Source organism: Artemia sp. Qi Xiang Cuo, chromosome 11, assembly GCF_049724085.1.
Source record: "Artemia sp. Qi Xiang Cuo chromosome 11, ASM4972408v1, whole genome shotgun sequence".
Lineage (NCBI taxonomy): Eukaryota > Metazoa > Arthropoda > Branchiopoda > Anostraca > Artemiidae > Artemia > Artemia sp. Qi Xiang Cuo.
Window position 1 is genome coordinate 8,923,536 of NC_142804.1, and position 24,008 is coordinate 8,947,543.

Below are 24,008 nucleotides of genomic sequence, written 5' to 3' on the forward strand. Positions count from 1 at the left end.
CTGAACTAAGCTTGTGACGTATTTGCTCAGACCCTATGCGCGTGGTATGAAACGTGTATCATATCATAGGCAGCGCGATAGCGCTGCCTAAGTACAGAACGATGTGGGCACAATGTATTATTTATTTTTTGTTTTTCTTTCTTCTCCATACCCGGACACTTCGTTCTGAAGGAGTTGTCGTAGAAACTCCAAAAAGGGCTCATTCGATTGCAAATTGTGGTGGCTAGTGCCCTTTTTAATAGTCAAAAGTGATTGGAGGGCAACTAGCCCCCCCCCCTCACCCATTAGTTCTCCGAACACATCCAATCCCAATTTTGAGATAGCCATTTTGATATATAGTAATAGAAAACATATTTTTTAGGAGGACACTCCCCCAGAACCCTCGGGGCAAGGGTTTTAAGTTATGCCCTGGGGGCATATAAGGTTTTTGTAGAAGGTGTTGTCGTAGAAACTTCAAAAAAAGGCTCATTCTATTGGAAAATCAAAGGACTAGTGCCTTTTTTAATAGTCGAAAGTGATCGGAGGGCAAATAGCCCCCCCCCTCGCCCATCATTCCCCCAAACACATCCAATCAAAATTTTGAGATAACCGTTTTGTTCAGCGTTGGTGATTTCCATATAGAAAATATGTTTTTGAGGAGGACACTCCCCCACAACCCTCGGGGCAAGGGCTGTAAGTTGTTCCCTGGGGGCATATAAGGTTTTTATAGAAAGCGTTGTCGCAGAAACTTCAAAAGGGCTCATTTGATTGGCAATTTAAAGGGCTAGTGCCTTTTTTAATAGTTGAAAGTGATTGGAGAAAGACTAACGCCCCTCTCACGCCCACCATTTTCCCAGACACACCCAATCGAAATTTTGAGATAGCCATTTTGTTTAACGTAGTTGAAAATTCTGGAAATTAGGTCCTAGAGGATGACAACCACCCTCACAGCCCTTAGGGTAAGGGTTGTAATTTACGCCCTGGGGGCATATAAGGTGTTTATAGGAAGTGTTGTCGTACAAACTCAAAAAGGACTCATTTGATTGGAAATCGAACGGCCTAGGGCTCTTTTTAATAGTCGAAAGTGATTGGAAGGCTTGATATTTTTATAGTAAAGATCGATGTGGCTATAATGTTTTTTTTTGTTTTTTTTTTTGGTGTTGTTTAGACCATGGCACTTTGTATCGAAGGAGTTGTCGTAGGAACTTCGAAAAGTGCTCCTTTTATTGAAAATACAAAGGGCTGATGCCCTTTTTAATAGTCGAAAGCTATTGGAGGGAAACTAATCCCCCTCCCACGCCCACCCTCCCATTTGACTTTATATTCAAATTTTAAATGTTGCCTTAAGATTAAATCAAAATGCACTGTGATAATGCTAATTCCCAATAAGGCATCTCAGCAGTATCCCATGAACGACTGAGGGTATTATGTTCAAACTTTCGGGACTGCTTCTTCTCTTAAAATTTAACCAAATCCAAATAGCGTAAGTGTATCCAAGCTATAAAAGAAAATAAACAGATTTTTGCGAATGGTATCAAGTTTTCTTTTTCAGACCATCTAGAGGAGCTATGAAACTAAATTAAACACTACTATTTGTGTCCAGATTTTTAAGAGAGTGTATAAAAATTGAATAATTTGCACTTTACTGAAAAAATACAAATGAATTTGAATTGTCAGTTTAATATACATATACTGATACTTAGTGATCAAAATATTAGTATTATTTGATTTGTTAAAGTTATGAAAGAAAAAACATTTAGATTTTTTTCAGTAAAGTGCATATCTTGCCCTGGTCTTGGGAAGGCATAGGGGTTTTGAGCCCAACTTATGTTAATTTTTGCTCGTTTTGAGTTTGACTCGGTTATTTGTTGTAGTTTCTGTTCGATTTGGGTTTCATTTATTTATCGATGCTGGTTTGTGGTAGTTTCACGCTTGGGAGATTATTTGATTTTATTTTTGCTCATTTTTTGTCTAATGGAGTTCATTAATTTTCTTTGAAGAACTTATTTTGTGGAAAGTTTTTTTTTATTAATTTCGAAAAAGAAGACGCTACAGTATACAGTAGGACTGATTGTGAAAGAGAAAGAAAATCATCCCAGCGTTCGGTCTAGCTTACTGCAATCTATTGCAATTAATTAACGTCATTAATTGCAAACCGACGCCATTTGAAAAGCATTTTCTTTGAAATTAAATGGTTCTCATTGGCTGTCAGGGACGAAAAACCAAACGTGAACTATCGCAATGAGCTGTATTGCATGCGGAGTATAATTAGTAGATTATGATTATGCCTATATATTGATGACTAAATAAAAATGTATACGAACTGGATCTAAATGCATAAGGATAACATTTTCTTGAAACATTTGGTCGTGGATACGTAGTTATTTTTATTTTGGCGGGGGGGGGATGAATGCTACGAAAGGCGAATATCACGAGCAATTTGATATAAGAGCATTTCACAAAAAGTAAAAAAAAAATGTTTTACCAAACTGCTTCGAGAAGGGAAATCCTTTCTTATCCTCATTTGATTTAAGTGATATAATTTTTACATATTTAGTAAATAAAAAAATATAAATAAATGCTGGCTATATATATATATATATATATATATATATATATATATATATATATATATATATATATATATATATATATATATATATATATATATATATATATATATATATATATATATATATATATATATATATATATATATATATTACTTGTATAAAAGCACCAGTCAGACTTTAGTGTAAAGAGTGGGGGTTTGGAGCTGTAGTGGTACCCCTGATGCATAGAATAATCTATCTTCGTTCTGAGATCTTAAATCTTTGATTTGAAAGGATGGTTATTTTAATCGAACAGAAATCAAAAAATACTCTATTAGAACGCTTCAAACACCATACTCCTATGGAGTAAATTCTTAACGTTTTGGTTTCGTCAATTTTATTATAATTATTATTTTTTTTTTTTTTTTTTAGGAAAGGGGATTAATGGCAAACTTCAAAATACCAGCAGCTACCTTAGTTCGGTTTTTATTATCCTTAGAAACGAATTATAACCGAGATAATCCTTACCATAATAGCTCACACGCAGCAGACGTTACTCAAGCAACTCATGTACTTCTCAATTCTCGAGCACTGGAGGTAAGGCTTGTTTTTATTTATTTTACTTTCTACTGGCACGTACACTAGAAGGGGAGGGGAGTTGGGTTCTTTCTATTTTCCAAATATCCGGCATTTAAGATAATTGAATATGATTTCTTATATTTTACGCATGATTTGCCAATTTGTTCTACCTTTTTGAGATTACACCTTACTACTACTACTAACAACTCACCGCAGCACCAAGCCGCCTGAGGCTAACACAGCTACGCACGCTCCTCCTCCCCCCCCCCCCCAATCTATTCAAAGTCCTCCCTTTTTACACCCGCCCACGAAGTTCCCATTTCCTTTAAATCTTTCTTTATGACGTCGTCCCACCCAAGACGGGGACGACCTGCTTTCCGTTACATCTTACCCCTGAAATACAGTGCTATACTAAGCAAGAAAATCTTTTGACTTTAAAAGTATATTTTTTTTTAATAAATATTCGATTCCTTGTAAGAGTCCAAACTATCGGCTGTCCAAAATCAAAACACATTCCCTACAAAAACTGTCTTTTAATAACTACATTTAGAAGTTGGCTTTAAGTGATTATGGTAGTTCAGATGTAAGGAGGTAGGTTGGATGAGGTAGAAGTGAATAATCAAACAGTTCATCGTAACGAACTTTCAGTAAGGAGCGACCCGGCTCAATAGTAACCGAAACTCTAAAAAAAGAAATTTTGATACCAATAGATACATCAAAAGAATCAAATTTTTATGCTGATTTTAAGTTTATAATTTTCATCAAGTTCAGTCCTATCCATCAAAAGTTATGGGCCTGAGAAAATTTGCCTGATTTTAGAGAAAAGGAGAAACACCCCCTTAAAGTCATAGAACCTTAATGAAAATCACACCATCAGATTCAGCGTATCAGAGAACTCTACTGTAGAGGTTTGAAGCTCCTATCTGCAAAAATGTGGAATTTTGTTGTTGTTTTTTTTCCAGAAGAAAGATCACGGATGTGTTTGTTAGTTTTTTTTTTTTTTTTTTTTTTTTTTTTTTTGAGGGGGGATTGTATCGACCCAGTGGTCCTAGAATATCGCGAGAGGGCTCATCCGAACGTAAATTAAAAGTTCTAGTGCCCTTTTTAAGTGACCCAAAAAATAGAGGGCAACTAGGCCCCCTCCCACGCTCATTTTTGCCAAAGTCACCCGATCAAAATTTTGAGATATCCATTTTGTTCAGCATGGTCGAAAAATATAACTAATCACAATATCCCACTGTCCCTCGGGGAAGGGCTGCAAGTTAGGAACTTTGCCTAATGTTTACATATAGTATTGGTTATTGGGAAGCATACAGACGTTTTCAGGGGTAATATTTTTAGGTAGGGGAGGGGGTCGGGGGTTACGTGGGAGGATCCTTCCATGGAGGAAGTTTTCATGGGGGAAGGGACACTGCTATGGAGGGGGCGCCGGATTTCCTAGCATTATTTAAAAAAAACGATCAAAAATTAAATTGAAAAAAACAAGTTTTCAACTGAAAGTAAGGAGCAACATCAAAAATTAAAACGAACATAAATTAATACGTATGTGATTGGGTTTGCCCCCTAGTCAATACCTCAATCTTTACGCTAAAGTTTTATTAATATTTTCATAAGAGCTATTTATTCTAATTAACGGCCTTTGTGATTAAGCGGTCATTTTTAAAGAATTGGAACAAATTCGAACTTTAGCGTAAAGAGCGAGGTATTGACTAGGGGCGAACCCCCTAATATACATATTAAACATATATGAATATAGAAGTTCGTAGCGTAAGTTAATTCGTAAGTTACATATATTTATTACGAATAAAAAGGTTCGTAAATAAAATTAAACAACTTTCGAGAAAGCTATTTAACCAAAAAAAGTAAAATTAATATGCAAATTTCATTTTAATTATTCATGTACAGTGAGCCAACTTACGCTAAAGTTTGACTCTTTCACACAACTCAATTTTCTAAAACAATAAAAACTTAAGCTTAAAGAGCGAGGCGTTGAGGAGGGGACAGCCCCTTTCATGTACAGAATAATTTCTGTTCGTTTTAAGTTTTAATGTCACTCCTTACTTTCAGTTAAAAAAAACGTGTTTTTATTAGAATTTATTAGTAATGTGCCTCAGAGATAAACAAAAACCAATTTCAAATCTTGAGGTTTTGCAAACATAACTAATCGATACAATATCTATATCAACATGCATTATTGTTTTTAATTTTTTTTGCAATTTTTTATGGGTTTTTTTCGTACAGATAACGAGCTTTTATTTTGAACGCTCAAGTTGTCCTTAAGAGTCTAATAAAGACAATATTATATTTATGGGTATAAAATAAAATATCAGCACATTAAATTTAGTTTAATATATAATCAATTTACATAAGGCGCGGAAAATTGCCCAAAAAGGAACAAAGTTCACAATTTTGCCATGCAACGGTGACATGGACATGTGCATAAATGAGCGCTTGCTGTACTTGTCAAAAATGAGAATAATGGGGTCTGACAAGTGTATATAGAACAAAAACAAATGTTTGAACAAAGTAAATATAATTTACGATGTGTACAGACCAATTATCTCTATAATTTCTTCTGCTTGGAAAGAATAAAAGTAACCAGAAATGTTGATTAACATAATATTGTAAGTATTGATAACCTGATAAGACAGTGTATCTCTAAATGAATTGAGATCTTTTGCTTTTTGATAAATTGAGTGAAGAACGTTTGAGATTTTGAAAATTTCCCCTGAATTCACTCTTAATAGTAAGTAGCCTCTTAGTCAAAAATATATTTAAAAAAAAGTTTTCGGTGAAAAGTAAAGAGCTATACTAACACCTGAAAACGATATTAAAGCGAACAGAAATTACTATGAATGAAAAAGTAAAATCTAAAACGGACAGAAATTAAAATGAATAATTACAGTGGCGTAATTTCGTCAAAATCCCGGGGGGAGGGGGTAAAGTTGTAGCCAATTTTCCCAAATCACGTGAAAATGACAGTAAAAACTGAAAAATGATCCATATATGACCATTAAGGCAAATATAAACTAATGAAAACTGACCTGTTTCTCTGGACACTTGAATTATGCAGCCTTATCTTAGTTTTGACAATATTTGTTTTGCAGAAACTAAGTTTCAGCGGGGGGGGGGGGGCAAACTGAGGTCTTGAGGGGGAAAAAATGGGTCTGGAGGGGCATTCCCCCCCCCCCCCCTGCCCCATAGAAAATTACGCCCCTGAATAATTATTCAAATTTTAAAACCGTTAGAATTACCACAAACTCAGAAAAGTCAACGACAGAACGACAGAACGACAGAAAAGTTTTTGTTCTGTTGTTGTCAAGCAAACTTCGAAAGGTTTGTTTTTCGTTGTTTTCTTTTTTCTTTTCTTTTTCTTTTTTGTTTAGCACTGAGGACGACTTGGCGGAGGTCCTTGTCAAAATACTTGCTTGTTTCTTCGTCTTCATGGTTCGCCACTGGCTGACAAAATCCTCGTTTTTTCACCATTTTTTTATTTTATTTATCATTTTGTTATTGTCTTTTTCTCTCTGAGTTTCATTTGTTTAGATAAGGGTATTAAGTTGAAACTTTAAAGGGACATCAAGATGGGTATTGAACCAAATGAAAACACATTATTTGCATCTAGATTGTCAAAAGGCCGTATCTGCAACATCTCTGGAACGTCTAAGGGGTATTAAGTTAAAACTTTCAGGGGATATTGAGGGACATTTGGTGGAAATTAGAAGATATTAAGTACACCTAGGTTGTCAAAAATAGGAATTGTTTTGTAATAAAGTTGTTTGTGCTTTATAATAGCAAACAAATTGCAGAAACAGGTCAGTTGTAAGCAACCATTCTGCGGAGCACCGCTGTCGTGTATATTTTTTTTCTGCCGTTATCAGCTGTTTAGCTTGGAAGTGGTTAGAGACTAAAATTCAAGACTCTTTTCCAATATTATTATTTTGTAAATTTATATTGTTATTTTAAATTATTGTGTTACACATTTAATAAATTTTTTTTTGTGTTACCATTATGGTATTATGTGGCTTATTATATTTGTTTTTGCTTTTGCTATTGTTATTGTAGTTTCATTATTATGATATGGTAAAGTTATTGTTAGGTATGTTTTACTATGTCCGTAAGTGCTTTTGTTGTTGTTGTTTTGTTTTTGCCATGGCCCTAAGAGGCTTTTATGGCAATATCGATCTATCTATCTATGGAAGTCCTAAAATGGAGAAGAAACTGAAAATTCTCAAGTAATTTTTTGGAAAAAATCGAAACTCTTTTCTTCCAGTCTACTAAGCACTGTTAAAAAAGTGAAAATAAAATTAGAAAATAATTTTCGCTGTGCTTAAGTTTTAACCAAAAATATTTGTTTGTAATTATTCCTTAGAAAATACACTAAAAAATTCAAGAATTGGGGGAGTTCATGATTTATTAGTCTTTAAAACAGATTTTAGATGCAAAATGCAAAGACTCTTTAGTTAGAAGTAACCCGATGTAACCAGATGTCAGGTTGGTCTCCTGGGACTTGAATTAACATGAGACGATAAATCCAAAAAATATTCCAGCAATTAAATTCTATATTTATACACCCTCTATCCAGATAAAATTACTCAAATAGAAACTATGATGACTGTTGATTAGTTATGAATGTCGGGTGTCTATCCCCAACATACCCCTCCCCCCCCTGAATTTTTTTTACTCTGAAAAAGGTGATAAATTTTTCATGTCTTTTTTCAAGTTTGTTTTTGTAACCCCCCCCCCTCCCCTCCCGCTACCAAGCATCCTGAATATGCCCTTGAATAGGTTTTTCAGATTGTCACAGTTATGCTGGTAAATAATCTAATATCTTTCGAGTCGACCGAGTCCGTTGATTTTGAATTGGAGTTATCAAGTATTTTGCAGTAGGTTGCATCAAGACATGGCTACTTGTAGAAAGAGAAAAGCCAGGTTAGGTTAGGATGTGAAAGTGAAAATAAAAACGATTCTGCTTTGCCTCCAAAAGTCAGCTTCTTTGGGATCATGTCTTCGAGACCTTAGATTGAATCTCAAATTCTAATTTTGTAAAATTCTAGGAGATTTTGATTGAATTTTCCAACATTTTGTATGCAATGTATTTCGGGCCCCAAAGTATGCCGAAAAATTTTGCTGGTGCCTGCTTCTGGAAAGATTTCCCACAGTTTTGTCATTTGTATATTTGCCAGGAGGGTTCTCTGATCTCAACCCAATTTGATGAGAAGTAATAGAACACGGGATACACTTACCCCTCCTTATATTTGATTGCCCCCATAGATTAAAACAAAATTTTGCTGGTATATACAAAACTCCCACCCTAGATTAAAAAAAAATTAAAATGTATTATAATAAAAGATTAAAAAATTAAATCTTTACTTTTTTAAAGTGAGGAAATTGCCTTACATTTTGTGGATTTGAACCTCTAGTTGTTGAAGTTCAACCAAAATTGAGAACCAACGGTCCATACCATATATGTGTCTTTTGAGGGTACAGAACCAGTTTATCCTCTGTGGGAAGAGGGAGAAGGTTATAAAAAATTATAGTCACACGTGTTTCTACAAAAAATGGTTGTTGGATCTCAACCAAACTTAGTTGCAAATAACAATTATTTTCGAAGCCGCACATATCGGAATAAAGCAATTATTGACTACTGTCGGGAAGGGGGTCCTTTTTTTCTTTTTTTAAAAGAACATATTTATCAAGAGAGGACGCGAAATTCCAATTCAAATTTTGTGGTACTTAACAGCTGTTCCTTATTATGGTTAGCACCTTATCCGCTCTCAATAGGTGGGGAAAGAGGGGGGTAGGGTGTTCCACGGTGCCTTTCATTGGCCTTATTGCTAGGTTTGCTTACCGGATTCATTCCAGCGGACTCGGGCAGCAGTGATAGTTACGTCATGGGTGGCTGTGCTAGAGTGAACCTCTGCAGGGAAATGGCTCTGGCGTATTGCTAAAAAAAAAAACTCATGTGGAATCCTATGCTTCTGACTGTTCACGAATATGAGCTCCCCTGAAAAGTAGGGCCCCTCTGAATGGACAGTGGTGTAAGTGTGTTGTTTAGCACGTAATAGACATACATCTATTGACTGTCTATTAATGAATGTGTTGCGCAAGAATTTACAAAACCATCAGTCTTCTGTCTAAATTATTGTATTTAAAAACTGAATCACGACTTTAACAAGCCAAGAGCTTATCATGTGTTGTCATATTATTATTATAGTCAGCTGTATAATTATGTTAAACTATATAATTCATGTTACACAAGGATATAAACTAGTATGCAAGGATCTAATTAAAAAAAAAGAAGCTAAGCCGATTCTGCCGCTAAGACAGATTGAATATTAAACATGGTGGTAGAGAAAGCTCCAACCCCCCTCCATTCTTACAATTTTTTTCCATATTCAGAAGAAAGCGGCTGTAAAGATGTCTGGTTAGGCTGTTTTATCAACCTCTAATCTTCTCCAAAGTATGACTCCCTACCAACCACGTACGTTCCTGGTGCTGAGCAAGAGCATAATGGAATACATTGGTGATACACGAGAATTAAAAAAGGAGATCTTGTAGATTCTGATCTTTTGAAAAAAGATTCATCCAGTGTTGTCAATAGAAAGTGGGACAGGGGCGTGTGTCCCTCTAGATTTTTTCGCTCCTCCTCCAAAATTTTGAATAATGACCTTTTTAGGGGTATTATTGCTGAAAAATGCTTTTGTTTTTGGTATTTTCATGCAAAAATTGAAAAAACAAATATCGTCCCCTTAGATTTTGAAAAACACATTTTGCCTCCCCCCTTCCCCAAACAGGTCTTAAAAATTTTGATCTTTAAAAAACAATTATTCATCTAGTGTTGCCAATAGAAAGTGGGAGGGGCGTCTGTCCCTCTGTATTTTTTCACTTCTCCCCCAACATTTTGAATAGTGACTTTTTTAGAGGTATTATCATTGATAAATTGCCTTTTTTGGTATTTTCATGCTAAAATTTAAAAAAAACGGCAAATATACCCCCTTAGAATTTGAAAAATGCATTTTACCCTCCCCCTTCCCCTTTAAATTTTTTGGAATCGTCGCTACTGGCTTCACCACAATTAAAGAAATAAAAAACCGAGAACTTGAGATATTTTTGTTCTCTATCCAAACACTTTTAGCGAAAGCCATCGACCCCTTTTCAGATTTGCTAGCGCAAATAAGGAAAACTGTTGTTCCAAGCAATAGATAAGATAGAATTAAAGGGCGGGCTCCATTGATTAAAAAGAACAATTTGGGATATAAGGTTGATTGTTGACGTCATATTGCAAAGGAAACAACCTCCATTTGCTTGCTACACAAAATCTACATAGAACTAAGATTAGGAGGTTAAACGTCCTACGTGGGATCTTTGAAATCCTTGACAGTGACCAAATTGCCTCTTTAGGAATTTATTTTGCAAGTCTTGTGCTGCAATCAATTGTTTAATGATATGTCGTTAGTCTAGCTGCTTAAATATTTACTGAGCAGGCTCTGGGCGTTTGGGTCGTACAACAAAGGCAAGAGATCATCAGAGACAAAACATGGAACAGCCAGTGACCTTATGCTTATGCTCAGCCCAAAGGATGATGACTCCGAAAAAATCCTTCGACCAGATCCTAGCAACCCACTCTGAAGCTGCTCCTTAAGCAACTAAACATAACTAATTACATTAGGGCCCGATATGGAGTACGGCCTTCTGTTACGGAGCTTACGTTTTCTAAAACATTGTTTTCTATGGAAAATTCCTTTTAATTATTACATACTGTCTCAAATTGAAGCTGTGCTGACAAATTGTGTGACCTATATCGCAAGGTCGGCACATGGAAAGTCTTTAAAGGCTATTATGTTCAGAAAAAACGTCATTCAGATGACAGCCTTCTAGAGGATTCATAGTTTTCTAATCAATTATTGAAAAACATCTACCTACTAAGAATAAGAGTTTGATTCTAAAAATCTTTGAGCTATTTAACTGGTTCTTATAATTCACATTCCAAAATGCGCCTACTTGGGCGCACTTCTTAAAGAACGATGAGGCCTCTATGCATTTCCTTTTTTCCCCCTACCACTTCGTGTAGAAATGGTAACGGTACAAACTTGGGAGAGGGCTCATTCGATCGGAAGTTTAGTTCTTGTGGTCTTTTTAAGAGTCCAAATTATCCCAGGTAGAAACATGGTATATTTTGTCAGATTACCGGAATCAGATTGTTGAATCTTAGCCAGGGGGAAGTAAGAACTGAAAAGGGGAAGATGTTAAAAATATGAGAAAATTCAGAAGCTGTAGAATTTTTAATAAAAGACAACCACCCGTTGACACACAATTTAGGGCCTGTTTTTGTCGTCTTTACAAACAAAAATATTACTAACAATTTTATCAACAAATTGTGTTGCCGTGAGCTAGAAATTCGTTGCTAGCGAGTCAAAGTGAAATTTGCTTAAAAATTAAACGTTGTATGAGAAACTTGCTAATGAGCTATGAGCTTGAAAATTCAAAAATTTTGATTCAAAAAATTAGGATAATAAATGTAGAGAAATAACTGTGAATGACTTGTATTTTTCGTGTTTAATATTGCATTTCTATATTTGCTGGAATGTCTGAAAGGCTATTTTCAAACTTCGTTTACAATTGAAAAGCCCGCTTAAAAGTTCTTTGGCCAATTAATACTTTTCTACAAACTTTAATTAGGACATTTTTAGGAAGCAGCTTTGTATCCATGAGCTAACAGAAAACGGTAAATAATATTCGACATTGTATAAACAGGCTTACGCCCAAATAGTCACAGACAGAATGGGTTATTCAACTTCTGGCTTTTCTGAACTACATTTAGTTATTTTTATTATTATCAAATGAATTTACTATAGTAATGTATTATTGATATTTTGGATCCTACTGTTGTTTTTTTACTTGTGTCATCATAAGCAGCATAGCATTTGGTAGCTTTTTGATCAATGCCCAAAGAAATCTCTAAGCCCTTTTGCTTTGGCTCTTTTGAAGTAGGGGGAAACTTAATGACAAATAGACCTACCTTTTCCAAGGACTACGCTGCATAAACTGGAAGCAGGGGGACTTTTTCATCAACGTTCATGGCGTCGTCTCCTGCGTCATCTAGATCCTGTACACCCCAATTGCCTCACGGTTTTGTGACGGTGGTGGAAAATACATTCTAAGACCACAATGGAAGTATATGACGTATGAAACAAAGAAGTAAAAATAGGAAATGAAAAATGAAATCAATTAGCCGAGAAAAAGGAGGGTAGTGTCAGCCAGTGGAACAGTAACGCGAAAATTAGCAAAAATTCACATTTTTAATGAAAATCGAGTGTGTAGGCAAGCTAAATGTATTGCTAAGCAAATAAGTTTTACAGAATTAAATTAATGAATGGTCTTTCATTCATTTTGCCTTGTTTGATCCAGTGTGTATTCTGCCTTTGTGAAGTTGAATTCAAAAGCTTAGATTTTTTGTTTCGTTTTTTATTTTTTCTGAGCACTGAAGTCGGCTTGACGCAGGTACTTGTTGATATATCTGGTCATTTTTGCTTCACATTGTTCCACTGGCTGACACTACCCTCGTTTTTCTTGTTTTTTTTTATTTTATTTTTTATTTCCTATTCTTGCTTCTTTCTTTCATACGGTATTGAAAAACATGGTGTTTGGATTCTATCGAAGAGGGAGTCAAACTAAGGACTAATTTTGCGCCAGTTTTTTTTCAACCAAACCAAAGCATTCGTTATATGGTGCGCAATATAACGACTATAACGCTTTCGTTATATTCGTTATACGCATTCGTCATATGGTGTGGTATTTGGTTTGTCACCAACTATTCTAACTTTCTCTTGTGCTAGTCGTAGGTTAGTGAAGTCTAGCGAGAATTGCTAGAATTATTTCCGAATGTTCAGCGGTATATCATCATGGAATTGGTGGCGTTCCAAAATGTGCCACAAAACGAACGTGTATAGACTTGTTTTTCCAAATCAGGGACGTAATTCAGGGCAGGAAAACTAGGACTTCGTTCTTCCTCTACCCCAAGGCTAAATATCACACTGAAAATGCTTCGAAAAGAGAGCTTTTTTTGAAAATATTTAATGGAAAATTATATTTTTTTTATCAAATTAAGTAAATTTGATTATACCTAATTTAATTATTGGCAAAGCGTAGTTAATTTTATTAATCTTATTTCGTTTTAATATATTTTGATGCATTAGATTATTTTAAATAATAATCAACATGACACAAAATATAAAAAGAAATTCCTGTAGCCATGGTTACTCCGAAGCAACTCTCGGGGTACTAGTTCCCCTACCCAGAAAGAAGAATTCAAATTGTTTGCTATGATATTTTATCGAAATCTTCTAACTTCTCCAGAATTAATTATGCAAGACAAAGTTAAACATTTCTATAAAGTTTCTATTGAGTGTGCATTAGAGTTCAATCGTGTCTCTTTATTAACATCTTTTGGACTGTGTTTAAGATGATCTTTCTGTTTTCAGACTGTTTTCACAAAGCTTGAGACAATGGCCGCCCTTTTTGCAGCAACAATTCATGACGTAGATCATCCAGGCGTAACTAATCAATATCTCATTAATACAGGTATGTATTAAATTTATACTTCTAAAAAACACCCCAGTTCCCCCTAGAATCATGATTTGTATGATTTGTCAATATTTCTTAAAATATTAACATCATTCGACAATTTTAGCTGTTGGGGCGAACCTGTCGCATCTCATCTTGACAAATCTTATCTACCACAATGAATATGACCTATGCTCTTACAATGTAATTGTTACTGATAAATTGGTTCTTATTTTTAGCTTCAGATCATTTCTACATGAGAATGCGGAAGGTCACTGTTTTTTCATTTTTAAGACTTGATTTCATTTTTAATTGTCTGCTTTAACCTCTTCTTTAAAGTAGTCTTAATATATTTTGAGTGACTTTGACGTTTTGATCACGTAGTGTATGTTTAACACTTAATGAGTTTGAGTGACTTTTACGTTTTGATCACGTAGTGTATGTTTAACACTTAATGAGTTAGATCACCATCCCTGTGTAACTAATCAATATCCTATAAATACAGGCATGTATGGAATTCGACTAATGCATGCTTAGAGAAGATATCGGTATCCTCGCGTACATATTTCGGGTGTTAAAGAATTCCTCAGAAGAAGGAGAAGACTAATATTAGCTAGTTTAATTTGTATCTATATATGAATAATTTACCACGATAATCTGAAAATTTCCTTATAGATGGGTTAATGTAAATGCTAATGTAAAATGTAGAAGGTTTGTAATGAACCGATGACTCTACGAGCGACCCCCCCCCAGCATCTAGGCAAACTGACATCCTTCGGCGACATTTTACATGTTCATGACAATTTTATTTCTTATCCACTTAGATATAACTGCATAACTGTATAGATATAATATAGCTGACTTTAGCCTCATATCACTTCTAAATCAAAACGTGGAAGGTCACTATTTCTTATTATTTTTAAGATTTTATTTCATTTGGAATCATCTTCTTCTTCATTTAGAATCATCTTCTTTAACAGTCGTTCAGCATAAAATAGTTGTAATTTATTTTGATTGTTCCTGTTTAACGTATTCATGACGTGGGTTATGTTAACAATTCATGACTTAGAGCATCACCCTGGTGTAACTAATCAATATCTTATAAATACATAATATATTGAATTCGTGTTGCTAATGAAAACGTAGAGATGACACCAATATCTTCGCCTGCACACTTTGGATACTGAAATATTTCTTAGAAGAAGGAAGAGTATAATTTTAGCTTCTTTTTTGTTTTTTTTTAATATGAATAATTTACCAAGATAATCAGAGAAAATGCGTGTGGATAGGTTAATGCCAATACCAGGGGCGGATCCAGGATTATTTTAGGGGGGAGGCGCAAAATAGGTTGATCCGTTAAAAAAAAATTTAGGGTGGGTGTGACGCAAAATAGGTTGATGCGATAAACTTGCGTTAGGAGCAAGTTTAATTAACGCAAACTTGAGTTAATTAAGTAAATTCCACTACTTTAGACGACAGGCCAATCCGCCACAGGTCGATCCGCCACTGGCCAATACTAATGTAAGAAGTGGAAGGTTTGCAGTGATTGTATCCCAGTAATCGCCTTCCTTGCCCCCTGACTCCCAGGCGAAGTGACATTCTTCGTGATATATTACATATCCTTGGCAATTTTCCAAATAGATATAACTTTTAAAACCAGCAGCGACATTAAGTTAAGAGAAGAAGAAACAGAACAAGAAAAAAAATTCATGAGATTGGTGATGGCACGTACGCCGGAATTTGTTTCGGGGGGGGGGGCAATTTGTTTCGGGGGGGGGCCAAATCCTTCAAACCCATTATTCTGTGAGAAAAATCAGAAAATTATGGGGAAATGAAAACAATCGTGAGATTTCGGGGGGGGGGGCCGGGCCCGGAGGCCCCCCTCTGCGTACGTCCTTGGATTGGTGTCATTTATACTGCCTTGTTTTTTCTATTGTGACGAATGATGACTCATTTTCATGTTTAAAAGAAGCAACTTAAAAAAGTATTAAAAAAAGAGCCTTCCAACAGTCTATAATCTCTTTTCTGAAATGTGTTTCTTTTCTGAGGGTGAACTTAATTACTTTTGGAAGTCTGAATACTCCCTTTTTGATTTTTATAATGACTACTTATCATAGTTGTGACACCTGTCACAACCTAGTGAAGAGCGAAATCTAGCCCCTAGTAACCAAAAATTTAAAAACATGTTTTTAAAAACAAAACAGTGCTTACTTTTTTTTTGGGGGGGGGTTGTCTAAAATTTAGCTAATCACAATAGGGAAAGGAAACTACAGACTGTTGGGAGGTTGTTTCTTCTAGTTGCTTTTTAGTAGTTTTTTTATGATAAAAACGAGTCACCCGTCATAAGAAATAGTTTTAAGTTAAAATAAGGAAATTGAAAACGTAGGTGAAAAATAAGCAAAAAAAAGCTAAACCCAAAATGGAACAAACAGGTTATGAAGACGTTCGTTTTTTTTGAAGGTGTAGTTTCTTTGGGAATAAAAAAAGGCAGAATTTTAAGTATAATTAGATTTTTTTTAAGTACAATTAGAAAATAGATATTTTTTAAGTACAATTAGAAAAATAAATTGGAAGGTTTTTTCTTCTAATTTCTTATTAAGGTTTTTTCAAGATAAAGACGAGTCACCATTCATAAAAGATAGTTTTAAGCTAAAATAAGGAAATAAGAAACGTGGGTGGAAAATAAGCAAGCGATCGTCTAACGCTTAGCCAATCTCAATAGGAAAAGGAATCTGCAGACCTTTGGAAGGTTTTTTCTTCTAATTTCTTATTAAGGTTTTTACAAGATAAAAACGAGTCACCATTCATAAAAGATAGTTTTAAGTTAAAATAGGAAAATAAGAAACGTGGGTGAAAAATAAGCAAAAATAATCTAAACCCAAATGTAACAAACAGGTTATGAAGACGTTCGTTTTTTTGAAGGTGTAGTTTCTTTGGGAATAAAAAAAGGCAGAATTTTAAGTAGAACTAGAGTTTTTTTTCAGGATCGTCTAACACTTCGCCAATCTCAATAGGAAAAGTAAACTGCAGACTGTTGGAAGGTTTTTTCTGCTAATTTTTAATTGAGCTTTTTTAAGATAAAAACGAGTCACCATTCATAAAAGATAGTTTTAAGCTAAAATAAGGAAATAAGAAACATGGGTGAAAAAAAAAACAAAAAAAACGCTAAACCCAAATGGAACGAACAGGTTATGAAGACGTTTGTTTTTTTGAAGGTGTAGTTTCTTTGGGAATAAAAAAAGGGAGAATTTTAAGTCGAACTAGTGTTTTTTTTGGGGGGGGGGGATCGTCTAACGCTTAGCCAATCTCAATAGGAAAAGGAAACTGCAGACTGTTTGAAGGTTTTTTCTTCTAATTTTTATTAAGCTTTAGATAAAAGCGAGCCACCATTGATAAGAGATAGTTTGAAATTAATTCCATAGCGGCCCTTCTTTAATTTTAGAAAAAGTCAGGAACTCAATTTCTAATGAAAAAGATCTTAATACGTCGTAATGCAGCTTTTTGGTAGTAGTTGGTGCCAAATTTAAAAATAAAAAAAAACTTGGATGAAAATAAGTAAAAATAAGCTAAAGCCATATGGTACAAATATTTTTCTTGTTTCGAGGGCCTTGACAAAACTAAATCTTTACATATGAAAAGTGTTGTTAAATTTAACTAAATAGTTTTTATTGATTATTTTCACGGTTCAGAGTGGCGAGACTGACGACAAGGGGGTACTGCCCTACAAACTTCACAGTTTTGAAACAATCAAAAGAAAGATCTTAGAAAAGCGTAATTTTCAGATATGAATAGACCTAAAATGGGCGCAAGGGGCAAAAAATGTCCTTAATTTTGATGTTCTTGGTACTTTAAAGAAAACATGCCTCCAATCTCGTGAATATGTCATCTCTTGACATATTTTGGCTCTTTATTTTTAACAGTTATATCTGTACGGGTAATAAATAAAATTCTTGAGGACATATAAACTGTCACCGAAGAATGTCAGTTTGCCAAGGAGGGAAGGAAGGGGTCTTTTGCCCTTGGAAAAGCTTACTTCAATTTGTCTGTTTTTTTACACTAGTAAATAGTCATCCCAGAATGGAGTGGGAGGATGTCGTAAGGAAAGATTTGGGGGAAATTGGGACTTCTCGGGAGGGTTTAAAGAGGGAGGCTTTGAGCAGATTTGGGTGGAAGAGGAGCGTGCGTAGCTATGGTGGTCTCAGGCGGATCGGTGCTGTAGTGAGTTGTTAGTAGTAGTAGTAGTATTTCAATTAATGTATCTATGGAAATCTTTCAGATGATTCTGCAAAATTATTTGTATCCAAGAACAAAAAAAGAAGCCAGATGTAGGCTAGTGTCCTCCTTGTTCTAAGAAATGCTTTAACACCAGGGGCTTAATTTGCTATGAGGCAGGGGGAAACTTCCCTCCCCATACCCAAGTTCCCCCGACCACAGTTTGCCCCCCCCCCCCAAGCTGAAATTTAGTTTCTTCAAAAAGTCTTGTCAAAGTTAAGATAAGCCTGCCTAATTCAAGTATCCAGAGAAGCAGGTCAGTTTTCTTTAGTATATCTTTGCCTTTACGGCAATATATGACTCATTTTTCAGTTTTCGTTGTCATTTTCACTTGATTTGGGGAAACTGGCTCCAGCTTTTCCCCCTCCCCCCAGGATTTTCACTAAATTATGCCACTGTTTAACACCCGAGGTATGTTTAACACGCGAGGATACGGAAATTTTCCCTAGGTATTCATTAGAAATAAAAATATAATAAATGCCTATAAGATATTGATTAGTTACGCTAGGATGATCTAAATCATACTCAAGTAATTGCAGCGAGACCTAAAGAACTAAAAGTGAGAATCTCAGAGTTTTTCTAACCATACATAAGAAATCTCAGACGTCCGATCAGCGTGCATAGGTAAGGCGCTAAAAGGAGGGGGACGTTGAAAATATGTGGCGGTTGATAGCAGCATAATTAAATAATAATGGGTGGTTAATACCCGTCGATAAGTCGATGACGCAAGAAACGTAGTGAAATTCATAAGAAACAAAAGCTTCAAAAAATGGGCGATTGGCTGATCGTTACTTGTGTGTTTTTCAACACCCAAAACTATTGTTCTACTGCTTCTTAATAAAATTTTACCCCCTTATAGGCTCAGATCTAGCCCTAATGTATAACGATGAGTCTGTCCTTGAGAATCATCACCTAGCTGTTGCATTCAAATTGTTACAGAATCCAGACTGTGATATCTTCAAAAACCTTCAGAAGAAGCAGAGACAAACGTTACGAAAGGTTGCCATCGATATGGTGAGTATTGTGCTTGTTTTATTAATATACATCTTGAAAATTACCAAAATACGACACAATTAGCCTATAACTTCAAAAGATGATTAAGACATTTTGAAGCTCTTGAATTAACCTAGCTACTCAGGTGTTTTGGGTAACCATCTTGTAAACAAAATTGCTAAAAATTAGCAAGAAGTTGCAATACAACGCTTCATTTTAAGACGGGGAAGCAGGAAGAGGGCTAAAAAGTCTTAACCGGAAATTCCATAAACTTTTTAGAGTAGAGTAACTTTTTTCTTACAACAAAGAAGTACTTCACAGAAGAAGCACGATCTTTGGAGGGCGAAACGTCTTAATTAATTCGAATTGTATTACAGGCACCAAATGGCGCTATGCCAAGCAGTCTCCATGCCTCTTTTCCTTAGAGGTGACAAAACATTTTAAGTGGCGTTTTTACATTTGAAAAAAGTTTGAAAGAATAGGAAGATAAGTATGCGAACCAAGATCAGTATTGGATGACTAGGGTACGTTCTGCGGATGAAGGGTCACAGATTGCCAAATTATCCTTTTCGACCAACCGTATAGGTTTAAACGGAAAGCAGGTCGTCCTCGGTTGGGGTGGGAAGATGTCGCAAGGAAAGATTTTATGAAAATGGGAATTTCCCAGGAGGGTGTAAAGAGGGAGGCTTTGAATAGATGGGGATGGAGGAGGAGCGTGCGTAGCTCTGTTGGCCTCAGTCGGCTGAGTACTGCGGTGAGTTGTTAGTAGTAGTTGTAGTAGTTGATTAAAAAGGAAACAGTAATTTTACTTATTTTGTAATGTGCTGTGCAATACAAGATATACAGTAAATAATCATATACAAAGATAATACCAACGAGAAATATAATTCGTCTCTGGTTTAGCAATGCAACTTTAGATCCTTTGAAGTCAATTTAAAAAAACGTTTTTTAGCAAATTTGAATAATAGCACTTGGATATGTAAGTACACTAGTCAAAGAGGCTTTGTCTTTACCTAGCCTCTTTCCACTCGCTAGGGCCTTTGGCCTTCATAAATGGCATTCGCTTCCCTCGATTTCACTGCAAGGATGTATTACTTTATTTAATACCATCAGTAGCGTTAGTAGCATTATTTTGTAAAAAGTAGGCGGGGAAAACATATAATTTTATAATCCCGGTAAGGTAATTTTTATGTTTTTTCAACGGAATTACCAAAAAAATACTTCGTAAATGAAAATACCTCAAAAAACGCGTTTTTTCCAAAATCTAGGAGGGCAAATAACCACCCTGCCAACCCATCAACGTCACTATTAACGCTTCGCCAGCTCTTTACCTAGCCTACTTCTACTCGTTCGGGCCTTCGGCTTTCATAGATGGCACTTGCTTGTCTCAACTTTACTGCATAGAAGTATTTATGCTATGCGATTTTGCAGTTCCAACTTTTTTCATAGTGTCACACTTCCAGTTTATACAATTTTTTTAATTTACATATTTAGATTTGTATTCTCGTGGCTCCACAATTATTTGCAGAAAATCTTCAGTTTTAATCTTAAAAAGTTAAGTAGCAAATCACAGAATAAACGGACGGACGGTTATGTGTGTTTATGTATATGTACGTTTCAGAGTCATCTACAATTACCGAGTTCACCTGACTATGCATATTAAATCAAGTATGTATGGTTTTTCTCATGTGCAGACCTTTTCTTTTTTCTGAAAAATAAGCGAAACCAACCAAGCTGGAAATTTCAAAAATTATGAGAATAACCTTTTTAACCATGAAAGTGAACGTAGGCTACAAACATTTAGAACTTGAAAGAATAAAACTAAACTTGAAACCGGAAATGTGACGTCATGATAAGTAGCCCGGAAGAACCGTATGCTCGAATGGGTGTCTACGTGTCTGCACTAAAGCGTCCCAGCCCATCCACAATAGTGGGTAAGTTCACAGTCTATCTGGAAAATAAATCACTCAACTTTTTTCGCAGTCGACAACTGGCACCCACCTGAATCCAAGTTCTAATATACTTAACTGTTACTTTTAACTTAACGTGATATTCGTTGCCAAGACTCTCTGTCAAATTTCTATTGAAAAATAAACTGGTCATGTCACTTGTAGCCGCTCTCCAGCATTGGATTTCCTGGGCTTCAAATCTAGCTTTTAAATTCCTTGGTACAAAAAAAAATTAAACCGGTTCTGTAGCATATCCCTCTTTTAAAAATTTAAATTAAAACTTAAGATCACGACAGTTTTCAATCTTGTTCATTATCGATCCTTCAAAAAGACAATAGAAGACTGAGTTGATTTTTAAATAATTGTTTTTGTTTTATTGAAGTTACTAATTAAGATTGTTCTCCTGATGCAAAAGTTAATTGTTTTCTCTCACAATTTTTTGAGTTTTCACGAGAGTTAAGATAATAATAAAGTTTTTGACAAAGAAAGCAAATTCAAAGTTTAAGATAAGCAGAAAGCTCGTATAAAATGTCACACCGAAAATGAACAGGAATTACCATGAATGAAAATTTAAGAAATGGAATCTAATACGAGGACAAAGTGTAATGAATTATGGGGCAAAATCTTAAACAAAACAAAAATATCACAAGCAACTACAATAAATAATTTCAATGAACCATGGAGCCGAACTTAAATGAAGAGAATTTACCTCAAGTAAGTGAGATGCTGCAACCATGTCAGCCCCCTCCCTCATTGTAAATGGTCCCAGTAGGCTACGATGTTGCTTTCAAAATACTGAAAATTAAATAGGAGTGATTTCATTAGAAACAAGGCTCAAAATGAAGAAAAAATCTGAAGAAGAAAAGAAAAAAATTAAGAAGGAAAATTGTCTATTTACATGACCAGTTTAAATAAATAAATTTATCCGAATAAAAATAACAAAAGGGAAAATAAGGAGAAATTTTTTAAGATACTGAAAATATTTTCTTTCTAAATGGATATTTCAGATATATATTTAAGAACCCATCAAAAGCAAAGCACATATAATAGAATAGATTTATTTAATAAAAAGAGCTTTCATAGTTTTGGCCTAAGCTGCAACTAAATAACGCAATTTTTTTTTACAACATTGGTCACTAAGTGAAAAAAAATAAAAAAATTTCACGAACGATTAAATGTACTATCAAAAAAAGGGACGAAAGAGTTTACGAAACGATTTGTACGGCACCTTGGGAGTTCAAGCTTGATTTTACTTCCGGTATTCAAACGTTTTGTACAAGGAGCTGGTAGTAAATAATGGCGCTTCTCGCATGCGAGTAACTAATGTCTAAACTTAAGCATTAGTTCGTATCGGTACCTACGGAGAGATGGAATTTTCAACAAATCAAGAGTGGACTCATAAGACACGTGACTTGGACCTAGTATGATTTTTGTAGCACGTTTCTGTACAGTTTCGATGTCACTACTTAGGTATTCAGTATTGTGCCCTGGTGGGTCCCAGACTGGGCATGCGTACTCGACTAATGGCCGCACATAACAAAAATATGCCAGTCTGAATTCTATTGTAGAAAAACCTAGGCGCCGCAAAGTCACTAACAATCTTAAGGCGTAATTTCCTTTTGCACTATATTTGCAACATGCAGGCAAAAGGAGCAGTCTGAGCTAAAAGTGACACCGAGTATAACTGCGGTTAGGGTGGTGGGATACCATGGTTCAGGACAGGAGAGATTACGTTTTGGAGGGTTGAACCTCATCACTTTTGTTTTACTCTCGTTGATTTGCAGCCCATACGTGTCACACTGGCTGACGAAAGTTGACTTGAGGTCACTACTGATCTGTGGAACGACTTGGAGCTTGTCAACCAGGTACTTTAGCAGGTTAGATAAGTCGTCAACGTATTTAAATAGATTGTCAACTCCCGAAAGCACGAAATTTATCAGTGCTAGAAGTAGAAGGGCCACAAGTTTGGTGCCCTGAGGTGCACCACACGTAGGTTCGGTCCATTCTGAATCGAGATCTCCCGAAAAGAGCGCGTAGACGCAATGATAACGGCCGCGAAGAAAATCGATAACAAGTAGCAGATTATGCTTTTGGCACCCATCGGCTTTAAATTCTTAGTAGCGGAGTCATGACGGAGTAGGTCAAACGCTTTCGATAATCAGCCAAGAGCAAGTCCAAAATAGTATAAAATAAAACTCAAAAAGTACGAGACCATTAAAAAAAATCCTGTTTATTTATTTGTTTTAATGGTCAAGTGTTTTATTTCAATCCTTTTTTTTTTATTTTTCTGTGTTTATCTGATGACAGCCCTAAGATACAGAGCCGAAATATTCATTTAGAAAAAAATTTCACTGCCGTAAAAAAATTCCTCCTTGTTTTACCTTTTATTATTTGTTGTTTTTTTTTTGGAAGGGCTTTGTGGTCTTTGTTGGGATTTAATAAAAAAGATCCTGGAAGTTTGAGCGCTATTTTGATTTTTTTTTTTCGAATTATTAAAAATAAGGGAGAGGAAAGTTAGTCTCTTTGCCATAAAGTGTCATAGTTCTTTTATGCATTCTCAAAATTTTGCTTTTTTTACGCAATTCCAGCCTTCGACGGTATGATTGCCCAAGTCGTTCCTCTCTTATGCTGCCTATGGGCACACTTAACATGGGAATGTAATTAGGGATGAGCCATAAAGGCACGGGAAACTGAGAAAATGAGAAAGGGGAAAGAGGGAGAGGGGAAAATGAGAAAAGGGAAAGAATTGGAAATATTCTACGAAGAGTTATTCTACGGTATTCACTTGTTATTCACTTGTAAAAAAAAATCCTTGACATTTTCTGACACTGGAATTGAATAACATCTTTTGTAAATACAAAAATTCATTTGCCTAATTCCAATTCTGGGATAGAAAATATGATTTCTTTGTTTAAAATAGAACTTGCATTTCCGTTATGTCTTTTTTTTAAACTCTTTGAATGCTGCAAATGATTTTTTTTTACGATACGATACGAATTTATTATGTCAAATAACAAGAATTAAATGAGACAAAATATAATTTAAATAATTACTCTTCATTGTCACTTATTTATTAAAATGAGACACAAAACACTGTCAAAAAGACAATCTGTATCGG

General features: G+C 35.2%; 1 protein-coding gene across 6 annotated transcripts in view; it reads left to right on the forward strand.

Annotated features, from left to right (window-relative positions):
- dnc (phosphodiesterase dunce) overlaps positions 1 to 24,008 on the forward strand; it is a 562,555-nt gene that overhangs the window by 513,517 nt on the left and 25,030 nt on the right. For all 6 annotated transcript variants that reach the window (XM_089096264.1, XM_089096265.1, XM_089096266.1 and 3 more), the window contains 3 exons: positions 2,964 to 3,128; positions 13,595 to 13,694; positions 18,808 to 18,962. In XM_089096264.1, coding sequence (XP_088952390.1) covers positions 2,964 to 3,128; positions 13,595 to 13,694; positions 18,808 to 18,962 — 420 coding nt within the window. The remainder of the gene's footprint in view (positions 1 to 2,963; positions 3,129 to 13,594; positions 13,695 to 18,807; positions 18,963 to 24,008) is intronic.